This window comes from Mytilus trossulus, chromosome 1, assembly GCF_036588685.1.
Source record: "Mytilus trossulus isolate FHL-02 chromosome 1, PNRI_Mtr1.1.1.hap1, whole genome shotgun sequence".
Lineage (NCBI taxonomy): Eukaryota > Metazoa > Mollusca > Bivalvia > Mytilida > Mytilidae > Mytilus > Mytilus trossulus.
In genome coordinates, this window is record NC_086373.1 from 111112096 (window position 1) to 111139867 (window position 27772).

The window sequence follows — 27772 nt, forward strand, 5'->3', positions numbered from 1 at the left end:
AAAAAGGTCCTGCCTCTCTTTAATATCTACCCTACTTTCATTATTGCCGAATCTAATTACTTTCACTTTCAACAATAAATGTGCGTGCCCCATATATGGACATTATGTCTGTGTATCCGTGCGTGAGTGATTCCTTCCGTCCGTCCGTCTGTCCCACTTCTGGTTAAAGTTTTGGGTCGAGGTAGTTGGATCAACTCAGAACTTAGTAAACATAGTGGCTATGTACTAAAGACAAATTCTTGCTTCCACATGTTTTACGCGAAAAAAATCCTCTCTAGGAGGTTTAATAGTTGTGGTTCTTGTTACTAAACACCATGACATGGAAAACGCACTGATGGGCTAATTTATTTTTTATTTTTGTTATCTATTATACGATTGGTTGTACTTGTGCATATTTCAAACCAGAAGTCTTATCTCTGACTTTTAATGAAAGTCAGTCTGCAGACGGAATCAATACCTAGACTCTTTTTTTTGTCGTTTTCATAAAAAATAACCCAATCTGAATAATTAAAAAAATGGATGACAAATGCAACTATGCAAGTTACCTATAGAGCACAGAGGCATGAGGATTAATTTTTCGTGGAAGGAAGAGAAGGAAGAGAAGCGACACACAAAATGAGATCTCCTCGTTTAATAGTATTGATACAGTTCGTATTTTCAGATGAGATGTATTTATAAAGAGAAGTTATTAAAAGAGCATTTCTGGGCTACTTGAATAAAATTATTCAGTTATCTCGTGACGACATGACTTTGTCGAACCATAGCCTTTATATCGTTTGTTTGTATTTGTTTTTGTTTGTTTTTGTTGATTATGTAGTATTTTGTAGTATTTTGTTTTCTTTCTAATCTCTTTTGACATTTCTATCAATTTTTATCGATATTTTTAGAATGTAAGTTATTAATTTATAAAACATGTTCAAAAGTTTAAAACAAACTTACTGCCAACTACAGAAAGCTGCGTTGGTTGGCTCTCTCCAGTTCCAACAACGTTTGTAGCGCAACATGAGTACGATCCTATGTCATTACTGTCAGCATTAAGAATTGTCAGAGACGGGGTTCCTATCGTGGATCCAGAATATTTGTTTGGATCAGTGGTAGAATTAATATATATCTGAACGCCATTTGTGATCTTTTGCCAGAACACAGTTTGTACTGCAGGAGTTCCGGTTACAATACATACCAACTGTACTGACTGCCCATAATTCACACTATATGATACCTGTGGTACAGTGACTGTTAATATACCTGAAAAGCGATAAATTAAGGCAACAGTAGTATACCGCTGTTCAAAACACGTAAATCTGTTGACAAAAAACAAAATCGGGCTAACAAATTAAAACTGAGGGAAACGCATAAAATACAAGGGGAGAACAACGACACAACATAAAATTGTAACACACACAGAAAAAGACTGAGCATTAGACAAAATCCGATGAGAATTACAAATATAACATCAAAACCAATTACACGAATTTTTAATAAAAAAAGTACCGTGACACGTCTTATAGAAATGTGAATTCACATTCAAACACAAGAGAAAACAAACGATACAACGGTAACAAAACGTTGAAATGAGACACACACACAGAAAAGAACTATAACATAACAATGGCCATATTCCTGACTTGGTACAGGACATTTTTAAAGAAAAGAATGGTGGGGTTAACCTGGTTGTGTGGCATGTCAAACCTCCCGCTTTAATGGCAGTGTTAATTATAACATTAACATGACAAATGTACACGACAGGGTTACAATAAATAAACAGATAAATACAGAAAATATAGCACAGAGAAACAAACAAATAATAGCCACCCAAAGGTAACAGGTTAAACTATTTGTATACACCAGACGCGCGCTGCGTCAACACAAATAGTTAGTAGGTAGGTACCAGGATTATAATTTATCACGCCAGACGCGTGTTTCGTCTACATAAGACTCATCGGTGACGCTCAGATAAAAATAGTTGTAAAGCCAAACACGTACAAAATTGAAGAGCATTCAGGACCCAAAATTCCAAAAAGATGTGCCAAATGCGGCTAAGGTAATCAATTCATGGGATAAGAAAATCCTAAAACAATTCAAAGTTTTGAAGCAGAAAATTTATAAAAATGATGACATAATTGATATTCATGTCAACACCGAAGTGCTGACTACTTGGCTGGTGATACCCTCGGGGACGAAACGTCCACCATCAGTGACAAAACTATGCTCAGATGTAAGAAATTTGAAAGCCTTAAAGCTCAATTTAGATATACATATACTATACCCCTGCATCAAAATTATATGATATGGAATCTATTTTCTCTAATGATCTGTCATAACATTATGTTACCGTTAATCCCCCTATTTCAATAATCGTCAATAGTGTATGAACTTGCTATCTTGCTTTTTAATAAGACAAGATCACTAACTCTTAACCAAAGGTGTTTTTTAGCTGTTAATTATGTCGTTTTAATCAATGATCGAAGTCCTTTTTTTATAAATTAAATTATTACTTCAATTTTACTTGCGTAATCCGTTCAATAAGTGTCTGCAAGACTGTTGTGGGTCCCTCCTTTTATATAATATATGTAAAAATAATACTAGTTGTAGATTGATACCTTCCACGTATATTTCAGTACACAAACAATCGTAATACGAAATACATTCCTATTGATTAACTCATTTTGATAACTAGTAAAAACATGGTTAATTTCTTTCTTTCAATTGATATTTAATAGTAAGTCTTCTACGTTGTGATGGTATACTACTACTTTATTTTAAGGTAAAGGTTATCGATAGTTTAAACGTTTGAACCTGCTGCATTCATGAGGGTTTCTCGTTTTTTCGTTCACCTTTAATGGTTTACTTTTACAAATTGTAATTTGGAGAGTTGTCTCAATTGCATTATACCACATCTTCTTGTTTCTATTTAATTTGAATAAATGAATGTTGTGACCTATAAAAACATCGTGTTTTTTTTTTTTATCCATTCATAATTTTATTTTATTTATAATTTCTTTAATAATATTTTATGCGCTTCCCTTAGTTTTAGTTTGTAACCCAAATTTGGTTTTTTTTTAATCGATTTATTAGTTTCAAACAGTGGTATACTACTGATATCTTTATTTAATGAAATTTTAGATGTAATGCGTCTTCTGATTGGCTGATGTTATGTTGTTATGAGCCCATAGCCATATTTCAGCCATGTGAACGAAACGTCATCAACGTTTTCTACGGTCTAAAATGGAATTTAGAATTAAATTATAAAAAAATGACTGTAATATTTTTTCTGTATATTCGAAATAAATGAGGTACAGACTGTAAAATAACCCGCTACGCGAATTATTCAGTGTGCACCTAATTATTATGTTATTTTTTCATAGACAGAAAAATATTACAGTCATTCCTTCATTATACTTAAGAAATAAGGTGAAGAATTATTTTGACGAAGGACTATTTTTTTTACTTATAGGTATTTGTATACTTTCTTTGAATACTTTACAAAGTATGGTAGGGCCTAAAACTTCGTATTTATTGCGAATGACTATATCACTGATACTTTTTTTTATATAATAGAAATGAAATATGTGTACATGAACTCACACAAGCGACAATATACCATGGTTTCGAATATAATTAACGGAAGTCTTGCCAAACAATCCAAAATAATTTTAAGATCCGTAATTTTGATCATAATATTTTCTTCATAGAACATGCATAAAATAAGATAAATTTAAAAAAAACTAGAGGCTTTGTGTCTCTCGCTTATATTTAATGGCATACTCAACAAAGGGCACTCTCGAAATTTGTAGTTGTGAATAGAATTCATGACAAAAATCTCTGTTTTGTTGATCTTGTAATGCTAATCATGTAGTCTATTAAGTTTATCTATATCGTCTTTAGTTTTCACTCAAAAACAAAAAAAATATTGAAAAAATCCTTATTCCAGGGACTTGGCAATCACTCTTATAAAAAGCGGGACAGCCTACTACCTTGTGATTTGCTAGTAGACCTTGCCTAACTGGTAATTTTGTGATTTAAAGTGTTTATTTATCTATTATAAATTTTATCATGTTAGGCCAAACTCCCAATAAGATATAAGGCAAAAACGCTTCACAATTGCTTAAAATCATCATCAAAGAACAATAACTATAAAAAGGAGTCGGCTGACGATTTCGACAATTGATCCTTTTTAAAAAACAAAAAGAACACTATCTGATCATGTTTGCAATATGATATTTCTCCTCGTCTTTTATAACTTTCAGGATTATAGAAAATGAAAAAAAAATAATATAATTTGTCCCTTAAACAGGAGTCGTCTGTCAATTTTGAATTATATGAACAAAATGTAGGGTTTGTAATTCTATTTTTTTTTTGCAATTCTCTGATTTTCTCTATTCACAACGGTTTTCAAAATAATAGACAATTTTTTTAGATTATGTGTTATCTTTTGCCATGGCGGCCACGTTGATTGGAAGGTCACACTTTTTTAAACAAGAGAAAAAATGGTTGTGGCAAAATTGGTTAAATAAGTCCAGTAGTTTCAGAGGAGAATATTTTTGTAACAGTCAACAGACGACGACGGGCGACGAACAACAGCGAGAGACGGACGACGACAACAATGGCAGACGACAGACACCAAGTGAGGAGTGACTAGATATAGGACGAAGTGGTGTGAGTGCCAATGAGACAACTCTTTATCCAAATAACAATTTAAAAAAGTAAACCATTATAGGTCAAGGTACGGCCTCCAACACGGAGCCTTAGCTCACACCGAACAAAAAGCTATGAAGGGCCCCAACATTACTAGTGTTAAACCATTCAAACGGGAAATCAAACGGTCTTGTCTATATAAAACAACGAGAAATTAGAAACATGTATCAATTACATAAACAAACGACTGTACATCAGATTCCTGACTTAGGACAGGTGCAAATATTTGCAGCGGGATTAAACGTTTTAATGGTACCAAACATTCTCCTTTTTTCTGAAACAATAGTATAACCTAACAACATAGAAAAACACACGATAAAATATCAATTGGCAGACTTAACTCAATCAAAAAACGTAAATGAATACACTATGAACAAATAAATTTGATCTGCGATATCTGAATGCCCGTGCACAGTTTATAAAATATTAGGGAAAACATTGAAGGCCAAAAGGTAAACAATAAGTCCCAACAACGCCATGGTAAGACACCACTGCGAAATATTTAAATAATCACTTTTGAAAAAAAAACGATTTCAATAAGACAGGTAAATCTTTAAGTTTATACAAATGTAGTAAGAAGAAGTGAAAATAAGAAGATATTCCAAATAATCAAAGCTGGTATATGACAAGATCCATATTAATAGTAATAGCTAAACACCTACCTCCGATAACGTCCAAAAAAGTCTGTGAACTTTGACCTTCTCCAACTACATTTACTGCGGTACATATGTAAAATCCTTCATCGGAGTCAACAGCGTCAGCAATGGTCAACCATGGTGTAACAATGCTTCCCCCTGTGTATCTACTGTTTGATCCTATATCTGTTTGCTGTCCGTTGTCTATCTTGTTCCATGTCACGTTTGTATGAGATGGATTAGCTGTCACGGTGCACTGGAGCGTGACAGACATACCAATTTCCACTGAGTAATAGTTGGATGATACCTGTACGGAAGGAGCATCTGCAAACATTAAGATGATGTTTAAAAAAGTTGTTCATTTTCCATTTTAGCCATAGCGTTCTAAGTTTGTTTTCGATTTTTGAGCTTGAGTGTCCTGGCGGTATATTTCACCTGTTTTGAAATCAACGGAGAAACCGAGGTGAAATGTCAGATTTTTTTATAAAATAATCATACTGACCTTTTCGCCCTTTAATACAAATTGCATGTGTTTACACTTATCAGATAGTTTGACATTCCTACGGGAACAAACTGTCCACCTTCTTGACTTAGAGTTCATTCAGGCACAACTTACTCGGCCACATTTTTGAGTTAGGCTTCGAATTTGATATATAAAGGCAACAGTAGTATATCGCTGCATGTTCAAAGCTCATAAATACATGGACAAAAAAACAAAATCGGGGAAACAAACTAAAACTAATGGAAACGCATTAAATATAAGAGGAGAACAACGACACAACATTAAAATGTTACACACACACAGAAACGGACTAAGCATTTGAAAATATCCTATTAGAATAACACATATAACATCAAAATCAAATACATGAATTTGGGATAGATAAGTACCGTGACACGTCTTATAGTAATGTGAATTCACACTTTAAAATAAGAGAAAGCAAACGACAGAACGGAAACACAACGTTGAAATGTAAAACACACAGAAACGAACTATATTATAACGATGGCCATATTCCTGACTTGGTACAGGACATTTTTAAAGGAAGAAATGGTGGGTTGAATCTGATTTATATAAGTGTTTATTTCAGAACCAGAATCTTTGATAAACGAGACGCTTGTCATTATTGATTTCGCAGACCTAAGAAGCAACATACAATCTGAGGCTGACTCCATACAGAAATTTCTTAGGAAGAAAGCAATATCCATAAACTCTACTTACCGCTAAAAAGATGATGTTCTTTTACTAAATAGTTCAAAATTTGGTGACTATATATGTTGAACGGATCTATCCCATTAATTAGTTAGCAAAGGTACCAGGATCATAATTTAGTATGCCAGACGAGCGTTTCGTCTACATAACACTTATCAGTGACGGTCATATCAAAATATTTATAAAAACCAAACAAGTACAAAGTTGAAGGTGCCCATGAGTAAAACTGTCGCTTTGGTATCTTTCGTCCCTCTTTTAAACTATAGATAAAGGATATAACAGATACAGTTATTTCTGCCTCATATCTTGACTAACATCTAGAAATTGACAATTAGGATCGATTGAAAACAAAAGAGATGATTTCAGATTTCAAATTGTGAACTTTTCATTTCTAAGTAGCAACTTTCAAGCAGCACCTGCATACGGTGTATATAGCTCCCAATTGATACGATATTCCCGTGCTTGCATTTCCTATCATGATTTTCTTGATAGAAAGTTAATGCTCACAAGGAAGCTATTAAATCAAGAGTTACAAATGGTGAAGTTCTTCGGCTGTTGTCTGCTCTATGGTCGGGTGGTTGTCGCTTTGACATATTCACCATTTCCTTTCTCAATTTTAAGTTGAAATCATCGCCTCATAATTTTTACGGACGCTTTTGATGACCATTATGGAATAAATGTTTCACAAATGATATCGGATATGTTCCTTACGTCGTAACTACATTCTCCTTTCGTTTCATAAAAATGACCTACCGAATTAGACTATTTGCCGAATTTGTTATCTCATAAGCATCACAACGGGTGCCACATGTGGAGTAGGATCGATTTACCCTTCCGGAGCATCCGAATTCACCCATAGTTTTTGGTGGGGTTCATGTTGTTTAGTTCCTATCTTGTGTCATGTGTATAATAATTTATGAGTTTGACTGTCCCTCTAGTATTTTTTGGAAAATATCACAATTTTAATCGATACTCCCCTATTTTTGACATTTCTATTTACTTTAAATACTTCAAAAGCAATCATAGTATACTGCTGTTTAATAATGACAAATCGCTAGGAACACATAAAGCACAAGATGAAATTTTTTAAAAGAAAAATACTCGTATGTGTTCATAGTACACGGATGCCTCACTCGCATTATCATTTTCTATGTTCAGTAAACAGTAAAATTTGGGATAAAAATCTAATTTGGTATAACAAGTAGAAAGATCACGAAGAAGGAAACATGTTGCAAGTTTTACGTTAATCTTTTACTTCATCAAAAACTACCTTGACCAAAAACTGTAACTTGAATCAGGACGAACTCTTGAATGAATGAATGAAAAGTGGACAAACAAACAAACAAACGAGCAAACGCACAGACATAGATGTGACAAAAGAACACAAAGTAGCAACAGAAACACTACGCTATTTAAACCGACAATGTGAAAACAACTGCAACATTCATGACTTGTTAAAGGACATTTTAAGAAAACATGGTGCGTTGAACGTTGTTCTGTGGCTAGCCACACCTCACGCTTATATGCCAATGCTAAGGGCATATATACTATTTAATAACATTTAATGATAGAAATACATTACAAATAAATGCAAGTATATACTCAGGGCAGGGAAACACATAAATAAATAACAAAAAAGTACATTTCAACATGTTAAACTGCAATAGAAACGGACATATAAAATCATCAATTTACTTCAGAACACAAACACAGCACAATAGAATAATGATGTTAGTTATTATGGGTGAGAGAAACCGTAGTGCCAGACGAAACCCACCAACCCACCAACCTTCGATTAGAAAACTGACCATCATAGTCAATTACGATTCGAGTCGAATGCGTCGATCCACACGAACGGAGTTCGAACTCACAACCTCAGTATTGACTGGCAAGTGATAACAGTAGACCGATTATCCCAATATAATAATGATCTGTACTTTACATGAATGTATCAACGCCACAAAAAGTGGCGTTACAAGTAAACTTATAGAAATAGAATATAAGATTGGTATAAAATTAGTTACTTTGGGTTTTTTTAAGTATTAACTCACTATTACAAGCATATCAATATATAATTGTGTTACATGTTAAAATGTACTTTTAAATTATCGATCTTATATAAATACAAACCTCCTTGTACATCGAGGTATGTCTGAGAACTGTATCCTGTTCCTAAACTGTTAGTAGCAGAACATATGTAGAATGCCTCATCTGTATTGTCGACATCAATAATAATCAAATTAGGGGAAGACACGGTACCACCCTGGTATCGCCCTGTTATAACTACTGTTGAAGGTACAGTATTTTGTATTTTCTGCCACGATATACTTGTTTCTGCTGGTGTAGCAACAACATTGCATTCAATGGTAGCGTTTTGTTCGTAGTTTACTCGGTAGTAGTCCGACGCTATAATTACTGTAGGGATACCTATGGAATAGTTGATTTATCGTTTTTTTTACATAATCAATACTAATAGAACAAATTGATTTAATTGTATCAGTTATTCTATCTTACAGCCAATCTTTTCTTGAATACAGAAAATTTAATTGTGTACTTGTAAGTGATTGATCTATATAACAGTTAAAAAAGGGGACAATTATTATCATGATAACAAAGTTTGTTTTCAGTGTATTTTTCTTTTTGTTATTAACTATAATTGTTTTACTTACTTCCAATGACATCTAAAAAGCATTGCGGACTTTGGCCGTTTCCAACACTATTGGTTGCAAAACATACATAGTAGCTTTCATCGTCAAGTGTTACATTTGATATTGTAAGGGTTGGACTGTTTACTGTAGCGCCGGAAAATCTCCCAGATATTGTCACCGTTGTTCTGACTCCCTTATTTATTTTCTGCCACGTGACTACAGTATGAGGAGGGTTGGATTGTATTGTACACACAAGATTTATGTTACCCCCGATGCTGACAGAGTAGACACGTTCTTGAGTTGTCACTATGGGTATATCTGTAAAATTTAAAAAAAAGAAAAGAAAAAAAAAAGGTTATCAAATATCCATTGTGAAGGAAGAATATACAATTTATTAGAAAGACCAAATTTAAGTAGATGTTGTTCCAAAATTCCAATTTGTTTCCCAATAAAGCTGAAAAATAATGTTATTAAAATATTGCAAACTGTGAGATTAATTCATACAGCTGTAAAATTTGAAAATCAAAAGCTCAAATACATCTAACAATTAGAAACAAATGTCATATTCTTGACTCGAAGCATATATTTTTAGTAATATTATTCAAATTATAATTTATTACGATTAAAAAAAATGAATAAATACGCAGTATTTTGAGCTAATTATACAGGATAACTGTTTTAAAAACATTATTTCTCGAAACATAATATGTTTCGTTCCGTACAAAACTTACTTCCAATGACATTAATATACGTGTGTTGGCTGTGACCAGTTCCAATTATATTTGTAGCATAACATATATAGTTTCCCTCATCCAAAGGTTGAACGTCAGTGATAACAAGTGACGGATTAAGGACTGTAGAACCGCTGTATCGTGAGTTGGAGGAGGTTGTATTAATAGGTTGTTGTAGATTGTTAACAATTCGTTGCCAGTATACATTGGTGGCAGCAGGGGTAGCATCTATAGTACAACCAAGAGTTACAGTCGCACCAATGTTAGTGTTATAATTTGGTAAAATCACAGTAACAATTGGCAAATCTGTAAAACAAATTTCATTCACTCAAATGATTTCGCAAAAAATGGAAATATAGCAACTTATACTTTAGCGTAGTTTTAATATCGGTAGGCACTATATTCGTGATTGTTTTCACCCGAGCGATAGTGCGGGCTAGAATACGACGAAAATAATGCCTACTCATGAAAAAAACTATGGTTAAGTATTGCTCGCATCAATTATTTCGATTCTGATAAGGACAATTAAGATAAGTTCTATGTCAAATAAGTATAATGTGGAGAGTTTGTGTAGGATCTTCAATGGACCTTCCTGTTCGTTGGATTATGTTGGATTTTTTCAGAGGGAGGGATTCTGAACAGCAAGCATGAACGTTGTCGTATCTAGATCAAATATGAAAATTGCAAATTAGACACATTGTAGTAATAATAGAAGATTTTAGAAACAACATATGCATCTTTTTAGAGTTTGAAAGTGTTTCAAGTTAATGAAATATATTCAGTGCATGCCAAGACTAAAATGATCAAATTAATTTTTCTGCGGCAGTAAATATACGCATTTACAAAAAAGTTTACTGGATTTCGATCATGTTATATTACAATCCAAATTAAGTAATAGCAAATCATTACAGTGTTGTTCGGTTAAAAAACAAACACAGACACTGAATGTACCTCCTTTGATAACAACTATCTTATATAATTGCTAATTGCAATTATATTAAGATTGGTGTTTTTTTCTATGTTTCTCACAAAAAACCAGATTATATGTAAAGCTAGCAAATCCTTAACTTATTTTTTTTTAATCATTTCAGTACTTTTGTTCTCATTTGAAACATACACGGATCCCGATTGTTTCGAATTTCAACGTTTCAAATTTGCTCAGTTGCTGATAATTTTTATTTTTGCTTGAAAACACTTACTTCCTGTAACAGTTAAATAAATCTGAGATGAATTTCCGGTTCCGACAATGTTAGTTGCTGTACAGACATAGTAGCCGTCATCACTCTGAGCAGCGCTGTTGATAATTAGATTAGGACTGTTAACAGTTGGTGTGTTATATTTCATAGCATTGTTTGGGAGAGAAGTTTGTAATCCATTTATATATTTATACCACTGTACACTTGTGGCTTGTGGGTCAGCGGATATTGTGCAGACTAGAGTAGCTGTCTGTCCAAGTAGTACGCTGTAACTATTTGACTGAATAGACATTGCAGGAACACCTTAAAAACATAAATAAGAGAGGCATCTTCATAATAATCATTTATATCTATGGAAACACATTCACATATTTATAGTTGTCTTTAGTTATAGTTATCAAAGGTACCAGGATTATATTTATATATAGGCAACAGTAGTATACTGCTGTTCAATAGTCATGAAACGATTAAGCGTAAACACATCTGAAATCAAACGTATCCGAGGGAAACACGTCAACCAAAACAAGGAAATGTGACAACAGAAAAACTGAACTGCAACAAAAAGTCAGCAAACAAAGATAGAAACGAGCTACTAATAACCAATGTCATATTCATTTGTTTGTGATATTTGGGATTTTCCGTTTTGAATTTTCTTGTAATTTCAGTATATGTGAGATTTTACTTTTAATTAGTATCACATGGAAATTTCGAAAAAATAGAATAGATTTGTTCTTTTGTTAACATGTACACGAATATAAAAATTTGGATTAGTTTATAATGGTGTCATTTTTTAACTGACAAGACTATTAAAATGGAATTGTCTTAGTTATTTTATAATTGTATATGTATTTGTATTTGCATGCCATCTTGTATTTTTTAATACATCAAAACAGTGTATAAAAACAAAATGAAACCTTTGCATATACATATAGTAGTTTTCAACATAAAATCGTACCAAAGAAATAGTTGAGTTATTGCGGAACACCTGATATCACTCCAATTTTTGGTGGGGGTCGCGTTTGCAAGTCTTAAATTTTCTACGTTGTGTCTTGTGTACGATTATTTTTCGGTTTGTCATTTTCTTATTTTAGCCATGGTGTTGTAAGTTGATTGTCTATCTATGAGTTGGAAAGTCCCTCTGTTATCTTTCGCTTCTCTGTCATTCATAACCTTAAAATACGTACGGAAATAAAATAAAAATAACAGCTGTAATTTACGATAATGTAAAACCAAACTGTAAACGCACTTGAAAATAACAACATAAATCAAAACGAAAATAGACGAACTGCGAGTAACTTGATTAAGCTTACAATTATTACATCTATAAAATGTACCAAAATACAGAATAATAATATCATGAATAAGTACCCATTGCATACATTTTACACATTATAAAAAGATAACCATTTAACAAAAAAGTAGTCTCGTAAAAAGATTTTATAGCAAACGATAACTGTTTACACCACTGGGTCGATGCCACTGCTGGTGGACGTTTCGTTCCCGAGGTATCACCAGGCTAGTAGTCATCATTTTGGTGTTGACATGAATATCAATTGTAAAGTCAGTTTTGTAAATTTCCTGTTACAAAACTTTGAATTGTTTGAAAAACTAAGGATTTTCATATCCCAGGAATAGCCGTCCTTGTCACAACATTTTGGTATTTTGGTTCATCAATGCTCTTCAATTTTGTACTTGTTTGGCTATTGAACTATTTTGATCTGAGCGTCACTGATGAGTCTTGTGTACATGAAACGCGCGTCTAGCGTATTGAATAATAATACTGATACCTTTGCCCACTAACTGTATTGTTTCCATCAAATGCAAATTTTAATTTTTTGCATTTTTAACATAAAGCCGTTTCAATTCATGTTCTCATTTTTTTTTTTGTATTTCTTTCATTTTAATGAGTCAAGTAACAAATTTAATGCATATAGATAATTATGAATGAATAGTCATAAACTTTATGATAACTAATAAAATTACGTTATACGTACTCCCGACTACATCTACAAAGATCTGATGAAGACTCTGTCCAGTTCCTACTGTATTTGTTGCATAACAAGTATAATAAGTTTCATCATTTTGATCCACATTACTGATTGTAAGAGATGGATTAATGACGGTAGAACCGCTATATTTGGCTGTGTTAACTGTAGAAATGGTCACTGGCAGTCCGTTCTGGATTCTAGTCCAGTAAACATCTGTGTGGATGGGTGCGGCACTAACAGTACATATTAGCTCCACAGAATTTCCGTAATCAACAAGGTAATAAGTTCGTGCAACAGTGACTGTTGGTTTATCTGCAACAAAGAACCTAATCACCAGTGCATCAATCATATAATACAGAATACACTACACATTATACGAAATCCAGACCGTATGGTGACTTATAATGGTAAACATCTACTTAATTTCCGGTGAAGAGTTATCTCATTTGACATCATACCAAATTTTCTTAGTTTCATGTCTTCCTTAGATATATTTGATAATAGTTTGGAAAATATAATATAATGTAGAGAATCTAGATAATATAGCTTTACTTCATTGGAACTTATAAAAAAGACATGATTTCAGTTTCCCAATTGTCAACGTCCACTTTCTATGTAGCAATAATACAACAGCGGCTGCAGACTGAATATATATCTCCATGTTGATTCAGTATGCAAAGAAAAGGAAATGTCTGTACCCAAACATGAATACGGCAGTTGTTAAGTAGTGCCTTTCCTTTTTTCAATTTTCCTCTGGGTTCAGTATTTTTGTGATTTTACATCGTATTTCTTTTCATGATTTTCTTGCTAGAGGATTATTTGTTAACTAACTTTTGCGTTTCATTCTCGAATTTTATTGAACGGTCCCCTACTAAACATCACTTCATAATCATTGAAGTAAGACATACATGAGAGCTCTTTCTTTCTTTGTTTTCCAAGTAATTTTAAAACGCTTTATAAGTAATTAAACTTTGTCATAACATTTTATTTTAAATGATTTGGTGATGCATTAAATCTTTTTTTTATAACCATAGTTACTCCATCTAACTGAGCGGCTGTCAACGAAATTACGATAGATCTCATGGTTATCTATCACGAATTCATTTACAACCACTGCGTCGATGCAACTGTTGGTTGAGATAGTATTCTCTGACGATATCACCAGCCCAGTAGTTAGCACTTCTGTGTTGACATGAATTACCATTGATATGGTAATTATAATAAATTACCTGTTTACCAAACTGTTTTAATACGAAGGTTTTACTACCGCAGGAATAATTATAAATACTGTATTTTGCAAGACGTTTAGGAATTTTTGTCTCATATGCTCTTCAACTTTGTACTTTATGTTGTCTTTTTAACTTTTATTGATGAGTCTTTTGTGTACGAAAAGAGCTTTGGACGAAAATATAAGAAAAATAATTCGCTATCATAATTCAATTGAATTTATGTACGAAGTCAGTAATTTAGATGGAATTTATTTCTGACGATTATGAAAGGATAATGGTTTTCTTTTTAAAGGTCCATGGCAATATGGTTTATATTTACACTTAGCCGTTTAAATTCATAAAAGCATTTTCATCATATCCATCTTAACCATTAAGCTTTAAATGGTCTATACTTACTTCCCACAACATGAAGTGTTGTCGGATTACTGTGTCCAGTACCAACATTATTTGTAGCATGACATCTGTAAACACCAGAGTCACTCTGAGTCGTACTGAGAATGATCAATGAAGGGGAGTTTACAGAAGATCCTTGATACTTCTGGGTATTCTTCATGATGGATATTGTCTGTTCTGTATTGTTGTCAACTTTCACAGTCCAGTAGATAATGGTCTCTTTGGGAATGGCTGATACAGTACAAGGAATTGTAATTTGACTACCAACGTTTACGCTGTAAGCACTCTGGGTTATATTTAATGTGGGTATGTCTAAAAAAAAAAATTGTGTACATATCATTAAATGTTTGCGTTAGTATCACTTTTAAAATAGTCATATGACCTTTTGACTTGTCCCTTGTTATATAATATATACTATATAATTTATAATATAACATTGCTATAGGTTTAATATCACAAAATCATGGTACGTCACATCCGGTTGTATACAAAAATAGGCCTAAACAAATATTCCCTTGAATTTGACAGCTGTAGAAAATTAACCAAGCATTTCAATGCACTTAATTTTTTCTGAGTCATAAGTATGTATGTTGGGTGTCTGAAAGCATCATTTTTTTATTTGATTGTCTTATAAAATATTTTGGAACCTTAAGGTTACATAGTTACCACAGCAGGTAACCAGTTATTAACAGAGTAAAATTTGGTTTGTTTATTTCCGGTCCTGGTTACTTTTTTATATGCAATGAAATTTAGTGTGAAATTTTCACTGTAGCACTGGAAAGAATTAAACTTTATACATGCAAAGTATTTCTTTGGTTGAAATAAACGTAAATACTGTACATTCTTTTTTAAAAGTGACAATTAACAAGAACTAATTGGGAAAAATCAATGGTGCTATTAGGCAGCAACCATTTGATTTTCAGGGGGAGGGGGAGGGGGCTATGGATTTTTTTTCTGAACAAACTTTTTTGTTTCGCCTTCAGCGAAAAGCAATCTTTTTTTTTGGCGACAAGTCATAAACAATTTTATTTCTTTCCATTTAAGCATTACATATAGTGGCAGCTGAGGGTGAAACAAACATTTTTATTCTCAGGGTCAAACCGCCACCCCATCCCACTCCACCCCCCCAGAAAATCAAATAGTTGCTGCCTAACACCTATTTAGGGAAACTAGATGTAGGCGAGTGAGATTCAAACCTAAAAAAATATTTGTAATGCACCTATTTAGCACACAGCTATATTATATATCAATCGAAAGGAAAACATGTGTAGATTCCATTTTTCCCGGTCGTAAAAGTGAAATATGATGCAATTTTTTTAAAGGTCATTCATAAAAAGTTGAAAAAATAGCACTTTTGTAGCATTATTGTCTTATTTGAAGCAGCTGGTAATATATTGATTCAAATTTTACTTAACACGATACTTTGCTAACATCTCACTGATTCTTAGTTGCATATCGTTCATGGTTTTGCGAAAATTAAAGTCATTTTGATGTTTTCACTCTGCTATAGGTAAAACGGTACTTTCTACAAAAACGACGTATAATAACAATTCTAATGCAATTTTGATGTAACAAGTTTTTTCATTGGCTAAAAGTTGCCAAAACGATAGCAAAGTTAAAAGTGGGATATATCTCACGTTCAAGTTCATGGCGAAATTATCAGATTTGACACATTTTTGCGTACTTTTAGTTGCAATTTAAAACTTAAGTGTGCATTGCTCCAATGCAATTGAGAAAGAATTTTTTAACAGTTATTCATTATTTCTGCCTTTTGTAAGTGCAAAATGACTTAGAAAAATACGATATTGGTTTTCTATCAAGAAACAACGTTGACATCTCAGCTTCTACAAGGTCTATAGTTCTTTTAATTTATTTTTTTATTCTTTGTGTGATATTTCTACCAAACAAATATACCTTCATGGTTATTTATACATTTTTTCGAAGCGTTTAGGTCCGTTTACTTGAGGGAAATTAACAGAGAAAGTGATTTTTGAAATTTGATTGAAAGGGGGAGTGTGTAAAAGTGTATAAAATCCAGAATAATACAGTGATAACGATATGTATTAAACAAGTAATGAACTTTTGAATAGTACGAACATCATAAAATGTGTTTCTAGCAGAAAATATCTAAGAAATGAAAAAAAAAAAATATGAAAATTGGCACCATAAAAAAATCAAAAATGTTACGAAAATCTGTTTTTTATCGCAAATATTACTTGTTTTATTTTTGAAAAGTATTTTTTATACATTGACATGTTTACTTACATAATTTTTGCATTGTGACATACAGAAAATAAAGCTTCATGTTTATTTTTACATGTTTTACGCTTCAACACTATTGGTCATTTTTCAGTTTGGAATTATTTCCCGAATTTAATTCAATTTTTACAAAAAATTGCACCGTACGATTGTTTCACGACCGACCAAAAAAGCAAGTTCAGATACTATACTATAACATGTAAAAAAAATCAACTGTGTATTAGATAAAGGCAATAGCAGTATAACGTTGTTAAAAACTCATAAATCTATGGACAAAAAACAAAATCGGGGTAACAAACTAAAACCGAGGGAAACCCATTAAATATAAGAGGAGAACAACGACATAACACTAAAATGTAAAACACATAGACAAAATCCTACGAAATATAACATATAAATAACATCAAAACCAAATAAATAAATTTGGGATAGACAAGTACCGTGGCATTTTTAAAGGAAAAATGGTGGGCATGCCAAACCTCGCACTTTTATGCCAATGTGAAATATAACAACAAAATGACAGCGCATAGCGCAGGACTACAATATAAACAAATTGGAGAACACCATTGACAAAGAATCACACGAACAACAGCCAACAAAAGGCAACATTTTCAAAATTTTAATACGCTAGAAGTGCATTTTGTCCACACATAAAAGTGGGTGCATTAACGTAACTAACTAAGCGTCTTTTGTGAAACTGTCACTCACTTAATGTGCACTCGTGACCTTATTGTACTTTCATTTTTAAAGATAATTAATAGACCAGTTCATACATTGTAAACATTGACTATTCGGAATGGATTTAGACACAGAAAGCATGTTTGATGTAAAAATTGTCTTGAAATGGGGGTTAACGGGTGTTTGCTAAGTCAAATGGGTGGACAGACGAAGCTGTATTTAGTTTACTGTGTTAAATTTTAAATTTCCCTTACAGTTTTGTTTACACAACATGGGAATTTTCATTTCAGTTTTAACCATGTTCTGAAGAGCATTCTGTCGAAAAATCTTATTAGTCTGCAGATGACACTCCAGCATTAAAGTAAACATGTATCAACTAATGTCATGTTTTGGGTTTTTTTGGTCGCAAAAGTTTACAATTTGTCATTGTGCGGTCTGCATTTTGCACTGACAACAAATCATCTAAAAACTTATTCGCCCTGGATTTATACACATCAGATTCCAGTCTTTATAATTCTTAACAATTTAATTTTTTTACCAGCATTTCAAGGGACATAACTCTTTTTAAAAACATTTTGAGGTAATTTTTTTATTACTCTTTCTCTCCATTTTCTAATGTAAAATACTTTTTGTGCAAATCCATTAGAAATATACTGTTATGAATAAATAAAAAGACTTTAATACCAGTAACAATAAATGATTGACTGAAAGGGAACCGTCATTTGTCACACTAGGGGAACAGACCAAAAACTCAAGTTACACATAAGGGATTATAGAATGTTCCGTGTAGAGTGTTAACATTTATAGAGACAATTCTTTCAGCTAAAACACTTTAATTATTGATTTAACATTACATTCATTTCAATTTTTTTGGAAAATAATCACATTTGTTTTATTTTTTAGACAAAAGATATCAAGTTTTGATGAAAAAAAGAAGGAAGAAAGAAAAATTGACCAAAAAAGACCAAAAAAGACCTCCAAATGAACTCTAAAAGGTGCAATAATTTTTTTTATCATGTTAAAGTTGTCTTTTGTATTCTATTTAATTTTTGGAATGCATAAATCATGAGAATATGATCAGAGATTTGTCAACACTGCATTTTATAATGGTACACTGAAATAAGAATTTTTCGAAGACTGATATGTCCTAAATTAATAGTGATTTTCTCTGAAAAATGAAGCTCTGACTGAGACAAAAATTAATTGTTATGCTTGTAATAACTTGCAGTTGGAGGGGGAAGATATAGATTGAGTTAATTTGACATTTAGGTGTTCTTTATAACAGCGACAAGAGCACAATAGTTACTAAAGCAATGCGAATTAAGGTTTTCTTTAATAAAAAAAAATGTTTGATTTAGTCTTGTAAAACAGAATATTATTATCTTTGAGGGAGGTTTTAATAAAAAGTTTTTTGTGTTTTCACAATTAAGCTTGACAGTTATTGCAACAAAAAAGCGACAGTGTCTTGAGTTACTTTTCCTTAAAAAAAATACTATTATCGTATTAAACTACTAACCTTTATAAGTGATGGGTACTTTCGTCTATACAAACATTGAAAAAACGTATTAGGCCGTGTTCACACCAAACGCCGTGTAGAGTAAACATGTTTACAATTAGTTCAGTGTAGTGTACACTGGTTTCACATTACATTTGTTCACATCTATACACCTTGTTTAGCTACCTGTACATAAGATTTGTTCACACATGTAAACTATATGTCATTTAAATGTTCATTACGTAGAACTGAATTCAAAATTTTTGGACAATTTTTCTTCCGGTAAGGGAACAACCATTTGACTAAAAAAAGGGGGGGGGTGGGGTGGAAATGGAAATTTCCGATCCAAAACTTGATAAAAAAAAATGGTCATACAGATGATAAAAAAGATATTCTGAATCAAGAGTTTCCCCATACATTATAATGTTAAATATTGAAAAAAAAGTATTTGATCACCAGCATCGAAAAAAAAAGGAATAAAAACGTTCGCGCGAAAAAAAATCTGACTCCGATAAAAAAAAACAAGAAAAACTCCCCCTTTTTTTTAAGTTTAGTGGTTGCTACTTTATGAAAGCCATTTTTACAATTTGCAGTAGTTTGAATATAGTAGAGATGTCTCGATTACGCATTAGAAAACTTTAGCTGCAGCATCGTGCTTACAGCCGGAAAAAAGGATTGAGATATTAGGGATCACTACATTTTTATCTTTTCTGTTTGTTTCAAATGGTATTTCTTCTACAAGGAGTATTTGGTAAAGGAATAGGGTAACGTTTTTTTATTTATTTTAAGTGTTATTTAACGGATCTGAGATACTAGACAAATCATTTACCTCACACTTTTTTTAGTCATGCATTTATGCGTGAATCGTTGTTTGAGTAAAGACCAGTGGCGAATATTTATGTGTACGTCAAGCCGATTCGGGAAGACCTTTTCAAAATGAATTAGGCAGCAACTATTTACTTCATTTTTTGAAAAGATGGAGGGGGAGCGGGGGGAGGGGGCGTGGGCTATTGATTTTTTTCAGGACAAATTTTGGTAACAAGTCGAAATCAATTTTAGCATTATATATAGTGGCAGCTGAGGGTGAAACAAACAAACTTTTTTTCAGGGCCAAAAACTGGAATCATTTTTTGTTTCCAAAACAAAATCAATAGCTCAGTACCCCCACCCCCTTGCCTTTATGTTTTATACTCAACTATAATAGCCCCCCCCCCCCCCCCGAAAATCAATTGGTTGCTGTTTTATGGGTTTGGCAATGATGCTGCTTTGAGTCTTGATCAGTGGTTAATAAAGTACGTTTATTTTTTTTTAACCAAAAAAAAATCTTTGAAATTTTATAGACAATAATTTCGGGATTGAACTATACTTATAATTATCAAAGATATCAATTTTACTCAACAATAGTTTCCTCCTTAAATATATACACGGTAAAACTAATGTCCTAAATGTCTAGTTTTTTGTACACTTAACCTACACAAGACCTACATTGACTATCGACTGTGTGTAGATAAAACATGATTTAAACTACATGTACACATTGAGTTTTATCAATGGGAACGCAATTGTGTTTAGTTTACGTGTGAGTAACACTAACACAACACCGAATTTAGTTCAATGTGAACACGGCCTTAGTTGATCAGCTATGTCTACCATATGTAATGTTGCATTTTGCTTTTACCTTCGTCATAAATATAAATGTTAAGGCATTTATTTTTATAACTTAGTGTGCATTTTGTACATTAAGTAAATATTTTGTGATTTATATCATTTTTTTTTCTTCTTCAAAATCTATTGTTTTAATATAACATACTGCCTATAACATCCAAAAAAGTCTGACTGCTGCTCCCTGTTCCTACAGCGTTAGTAGCAAAACAGACGTAGTCCCCTATATCTGCATGTGTAGTACTAATGATCGTCAAAGATGGTGATTGTACTGTAGATCCACTGTACATGCTAAAGTTATTTGCAGTCATATCAATTGTTCGATTTGGCATTTGCCAAAATACTGTAGTAACCAATGGATTGGAATTTACTTGACAATCAAGTACAACAGTGTTTCCAAAAATCACGGAATAGTAGTTAGACAATATCTGTACTGATGGGATATCTGAAAAAAGTAAGGTTTATTCGTTGTTTACTTCAGAAAAAACATTTCAACATCTTAATATAAAGGATATCTATAACGCGGAATTAGGGTCATAAACATCGAATTTAGCATATGCATAAATAATTTTAGCCTATACTATATTAGTACTGAAACCAGAGTTGTTTCTTTTTTTAAACTTTAATGGTCCTGAAGAACACACACCTAAATTATATATCGATGGAAAAAGGAAAACGTGTACAATAAGAAAAGTTTGGTTGTAAGAATCCAGAGTGGTCACAATTTTGTGAAATTCAGGTCAAAGGTCAGACCTAAAAATATCAATATTTCAACCACAAAGACAAAAAGTCGAAATATTCTGATATTTATTCAATAGAATGCTACAAAAATGATTCAATTGTAAGCATATGCTATAAACGATATTAAAACGACAACTTTGACTACTTATACGAAGAGCTGCCATTACAAAATAGCGTTGATTTGAAATCTAGCAAAAAAAGAAGTTACCTTGACCTCACATCCATAAAATTTCATATTGTATATAGTGTTTCACTATAGTATATTACAGAATTATTTTATAAACTATAAAACACCAGTTTATCAAACTATTTCCATTTTTTTTCTATCTTTGAAAAAAAACAAATTCATGCGCTGAAACAGTTGTTTTTTTTAATTTTGCTTTGTAAAGGGTGTGTATTTTGTAAAAATTGGTATCTAGTTATATATAAATACATATTGTGTATTTTCAAAGCCTGGACAGACCAGTTATAACACAAAAATACTATAGTCACACGAGGCGAATGCGAAGTTTAAAAACATTAGTGTAAAACAAAGTCAGTTTAGTGCATGCACATATTTTAGTGGGAAAATCCTGGTAAAAAAGTTAACTCATTATTTTTTCAAGGGAAGGAAGAAAAAATATACAATATTAATGCAATGCCAATTTTCTAATGTTGTAAATCAAAATCAGTCATGAACCTTATTTAACTTTTAAAAGCGACAAGTATTCATTACATAGGGACATGAATCAATCTCTTAGTCATCATATGCGGATTCAGTATGCGTATAAGCATTACAAGACACTTCCCTTTTTTATAAGAGTAAGATCGGCGCAGGACAGAGTTTATAAAAAAGAAGATGTGGTATGATTGCCAATGAGACAACTATCCACAAAAGACCAAAATAACACAAATATTAACAACTATAGGTCACCGTACGGCCTTCAACAATGAGCAAAGCCCATACCGCATAGTCAGCTTTAAAAGGCCCCGATAAGACAATGTAAAACAATTCAAACGAGAAAACTAACGGCCTTATTTAAGTAAAAAAAAATAACACATAAACAAACAACAACCACTGAATTACAGGCTCCTGACTTGGGACAGGCACATTTGTTCAAATCAAACCCAGTTTTTGAGTACAGATGCTAAATTGAGCGTAAATACCGTCATGATTCGGTCAAACTCGTCGTATACAGTCTAACCTTTGCATATGAAACACAAAAGCAATGTGAGAACAAAGTTTCGTTGAATGTTCGTGACACATATTCCAATATGCATATGCATGATATATATGCACTGCCAATCCCAATTGAATGGAGCGAATGTTGCTACAGAAACGATTGACTTTGTAATAGCCATACATTGACGAATTTTTGTTATCTTTAGGGACAGTATACGGTTCAGAAGCGCATATGTGTTATTTTTTCATCAATTAACTAACAAATGAATTTTTGAGCCTAGGCTCCGTGTTGAGGACCGGACCGTGATCTATAATGATTTACTTTTAAAAAATTGTGACTGGAATGGTATGTTGTATCATTGGCACTCATACCACATCTTCCCATATCTATTAAGAAGCTATTCGGGCATCATTTCTATAGAAATACCAAAAAGAGGACATAGCTCATAAGAACACTGGTGACAGGGTGAAGTTATTATTCTTCTTTTAATGTCTCCTTGATTTGTTCAGACACACCTTGGTATAATTCTGAAAGTTTTAACATAGACTACAATTTTCCTGCAGCAGATATGGCATCCCCTAAATTGAATTCAGAACTAAACTCTATATTTCATATATCTTGGTCCCTTTGTGTCTGAATTGTAAGGTGTCACAATATCAAGTTAGTTCTAGAGTTAGGCAGTGTGGTAAGCATCAAAGACAATCTTGGGTAAAAGTGATCGGTATATGCAGAGTATGTGCTAGGCTTTTTCTTATGGAAGAACAAATCACATCACTAACAATCGTTATTAATGAATGAATTCGGTGTGAGCCAAGGCTCCGTGTTGAAGACCGTACTTTAACCTATAATGGTTTACTTTTTAAATTGTTATTTGGATGGAGAGTTGTCTCATTGGCACTCACACCAAATCTTCCTATATCTATTGACAGCAAGTTCAAATTCTGAACATATATGGCTGTATTTACATGCCAAAAATTACTCTGAGTACAGACTTACCTGTAAAGTTGGAAAATTTTAATGCCTAGCATCCACAAGATATATAAAAGTTAAATGCATTTTGTGTTTAAGAAAGATAAAATCTTTTTTTGGTTTTTGCTGGGCATTTTTTTTCCTTTCTTCAGAAGGTTCAAAAATAAACAAACACCTGCATTACTTTGATACTGTCCACTCACTGACTCAGATAAACTCTTTAACTCACCTATAGTTGTGAAGATACCTGGTGACCATGTCAATTAAGGACAATGAAAACAATACAAACCGGTTTTTTACCTGAGGGAGCATCTCATAGTTGTTCCACAACTTAGTCAGTTTTCACACCTTTTGCATGAAGGAAAAAAAATGCCCAGCAAAAACCAAGAAAGATTTTATCTTTCTTAAACACAAAATGCATTTAACTTTTATATATCTAGTGGATGCTAGGCATTACAACTTTTCAAACAGCACAGGTAAGTATGTACACAGAGTAGTTTTTGAGGTAAAAATACGGCTATATTTGTCCATTTGTTCTGATGAACCTTAACAAACTATAACTTATTTACAGAAAATACACGAAAGAACTACTATATATATTAAAATCACTCAAAAATAAATTAACTTCTCCTGCAAAATCTACATAATCACATCGAAAATATCAAATTGACTGTGAAGGAAAAAATAAATGCTGCAGTTGATTGAAGGATAGAAAATTTCCGTATTAAAAAAAGGTACAAATGATGTTTTTATTTTTGAGTTTTTGACCAAGTTGTTTGGAATTTGCCCAACACAATTTGCATACGGTATCGCCATAATATGTTTTGTCCTCTCAAATGTCAAACAACGTTTTTGAATCATACGTTTTCTCGTATTCAAAGAAAAACGCGTTAAATTTCCATCTAAAAATCAGCCAAATTTAAGTGTGAAAGTTTTACTTGCAGATGGTATTATATTTATGTCTTCATCACTCCAATGATCCTTGATGATATGTGCATAGAAAACATTTACGAAAATAGAGGGAAGTTTAGCCAAAAATATATTTTTGGATTTTAAGGTAACTACCCAAAACCGTTCATTGAGGGGTACCCCCATTAAAGAGATAAAATACAAAAATGAGACCATAGAACGGAAGCCGATAAGGGCCATTAAAAAAAATGCTTCCGTATGTTTTAACCCGACGGAAATTAAAATATAGATATTATTCTATCATTTAAAACAATTTGTAGCCTTGTGTTATTCCGGACCATTAAACTCGTTAACTAAGCGTCATTTTCGATGTCAGTTGCAGTACTATATTATAATTTAGCATACGCTAAAATTAATTTAGCATATTAAGCTAAATTCATTTTAGCTTAATGTAAATTCATTTTAGCATAAGCTGAATTCATTTTAGCATAAGCTGAATTCATTTTTGCAAAAGCTAAAATCAATTTAGCATATGCTGAATTGGTTACCTTATACATAAATGATGGCGCGGAATCAAGGTCATAAATATCAAAATACAAGTTTATTTTAGCATATAGTTAACTTAATGTATTTAGCTTATGCTAAAATGATTTTATATTTTATATTTTAACATTTATCTAAAGAAATATACGTTTACGATCGATTGAAAACATCAATTAACAACAAAAGATAATTTGAAATTGTTTACCAAGTGAGAATATGTTTTCCGTCTATAATATGTTTTTTTTTGTTAATCGTTGTTGACATATTTAGTTGTTAAGGGCTTTGAACTAGCTGTCATATAACTGCGAGTACTCTCAGATCTGTTCATTGCGTCTTTTTGTGTCGGGATGTATAAGTACCCGGTCACGTCCACTTTTATTTTGTTGTCTATCTGATGAGTTAAGCCTTTTTCAACTCTGTTATACCACTGTCCCAGGTTAGAGGGAAGGTTGGGATCCCGCTAACATGTGTAACCCCGCCACATTATTTATGTATGTGCCTGTTCCAAGTCAGGAGCCTGTAATTCAGTGGTTGTCGTTTGTTTATGTGTTACATATTTGTTTTTCATTCATTTTTTTTACATAAATAAGGCCGTTAGTTTTCTCGCTTGAATTGTTTTTCATTGTCTTATCGGGGCCTTTTATAGCTGACTATATGCGGTATGGGCTTTGCTCATTGTTGAAGGCCGTACGGTGACCTATAATTGTTAATGTTTGTGTCATTTTGGTCTTTTGTGGATAGTTGTCTCATTGGCAATCATACCACATCTTCTTTTGTATATTTGCTTGTTTTATAGTGATTAAGATTTCAATTCAATGATGGGTGATGTACCAATAGTTATGTCATTTTACATTCCATCATTACCGAACTGAACAAAGAAATAACACGACGGGTGCTGTATACGGTGCAGGAAATGCTTGCCTTTCCGGAGCACCTGATTTCACTCCCGGGTTTTAGTGGAGTTCGTGTTGAGGTCAAGGAACAGTAAATGGGCTATGTCGCAGATTTTGCTAAAAATTTGCATACAACCTTGGCTCGTTGAACTACAACTGAAAATCGAAAAAATAATGCATTTATCTCAATTATCATTTGAAATATTACTGATTGAAATGTTACAAAATGGGTGAACATTTGTATAGAAAGCACATAAAATCGTCGAAAAACCTTCTAAAATTTGTCTTGAAAACGCCAAATCTCGAATTCTACTCCATAGATTTTTCTTAAAAAACTATATATTGTTGACACATACATTTATGTTTTAATGATATAAAATAATCATAGCGTCACCGACTTCGTTTTTTGTCTAATACTCAATTTGTAACCTTGTTTGTAGTGAAAAACGTCAAAAATCAACGTTTTACGGCCTGCAACGCGATAACGTTACGATTATTTCGACATTTTGTTTGATTTTTCCACATAGAACTCAACTTTAAATGATGTATACCGTAAGAACGAAGTCGGTGACCCTATCTTTATTTTGCATCATTATAACGGAAATTTATGTATCAACAACATATAGTTTTTTAAGAAAAATCTATGGAGTAGAATTACAGATTTGGCGATTTTAAGACAAATTTTAAAAGGGTTTTCGCCGATTTTATGTGCTTTCTATACAAATGTTCACCCATTTTGTAAGAATTCAATCAGTAATATTTCAAATGATAATTGAGATAAATGCATTATGTTTTCGATTTTCAGTTGAAGTTCATCGAGCCAGAGTTGTATGCCAAATTTTAATGAAATCTGTGACATAGCCCATTTACTGTTCCTTGACCTTAAAGCTTGTTTTTAACCGACGTACTACACTATGTATAGAAATGCCCATACTTAATAAATTTTGACAACTGGTCATTATGAAAAGAGAAATTGCCATAGCCAGTCATACGAAATCTCAGTCACGCATTTAGAAAGAACAGTCATGCAATATGAACAGATGAAACGGGACATCTTTTAAATGTTGTTTTTTTTGTTATAATGGTGTTTTTTAGCTTAATGTATAAAAAGTTTAATTTTGTAACGGCTTAAAACGGAAATATTTCACAGCCTTTTCGAGTACGACTTTCGATTTTTACCACTGTTTTATTTCCTTTGTTCAATCATCAGAACGCAGACTAAGTCAAAGAGTAAGAATAGTTTAACCGTCTGATTTATTCTTCCTAGCTACTTAATTTTTTTGCTAGATGAAATGAATTGTAATAGCTAAGTACTTGGATGAGAAATCAAAAATTACATCTGACAATGTTGACCAAAAATCCTTCGTGAATGCGAAAAGACAAGTTCAGCTATGAAATATTCCTGTATGATGAATCTTCTTTACCGTAAGATTCTTACTGGGTTTTTTTTATCGATATATTAAAACCATGTAATAAAAGTCTTAAAAACTGGATTTTTCTGTATTGGTCCTTTTATAAATTCATGTATAGCTGTTTTTGGATTAAGGCTGGAAGACTGTTCTTAAATGGACTTGTAATGAATGAAGTTGCCTTATAGTTGGTTAATAAAATAGAATGCATTGACTTTTTCATATTGGCCCTGTCACATACCATTGGTATAAATAATGGCCTCGGACCGTTGTAATGGCACTCAGCGTTACCTTAGGGCCATTACAATCCTTGGACATTATTT

The 27772-nt window shown here is 32.5% G+C and overlaps 1 protein-coding gene across 1 annotated transcript in view; it reads right to left on the minus strand.

Moving 5' to 3' along the window:
- LOC134705939 (hemicentin-1-like) overlaps positions 1–27772 on the minus strand; it is a 62301-nt gene that overhangs the window by 21790 nt on the left and 12739 nt on the right. Inside the window, exons 11-19 of the mRNA XM_063564655.1 lie at positions 20971–21267; positions 14732–15040; positions 13113–13418; positions 11122–11421; positions 9923–10228; positions 9213–9509; positions 8674–8970; positions 5358–5654; positions 940–1245 (exon numbers count right to left, since the gene is read on the minus strand). Of these exons, the coding sequence (XP_063420725.1) occupies positions 940–1245; positions 5358–5654; positions 8674–8970; positions 9213–9509; positions 9923–10228; positions 11122–11421; positions 13113–13418; positions 14732–15040; positions 20971–21267 (2715 nt within the window). The remainder of the gene's footprint in view (positions 1–939; positions 1246–5357; positions 5655–8673; positions 8971–9212; positions 9510–9922; positions 10229–11121; positions 11422–13112; positions 13419–14731; positions 15041–20970; positions 21268–27772) is intronic.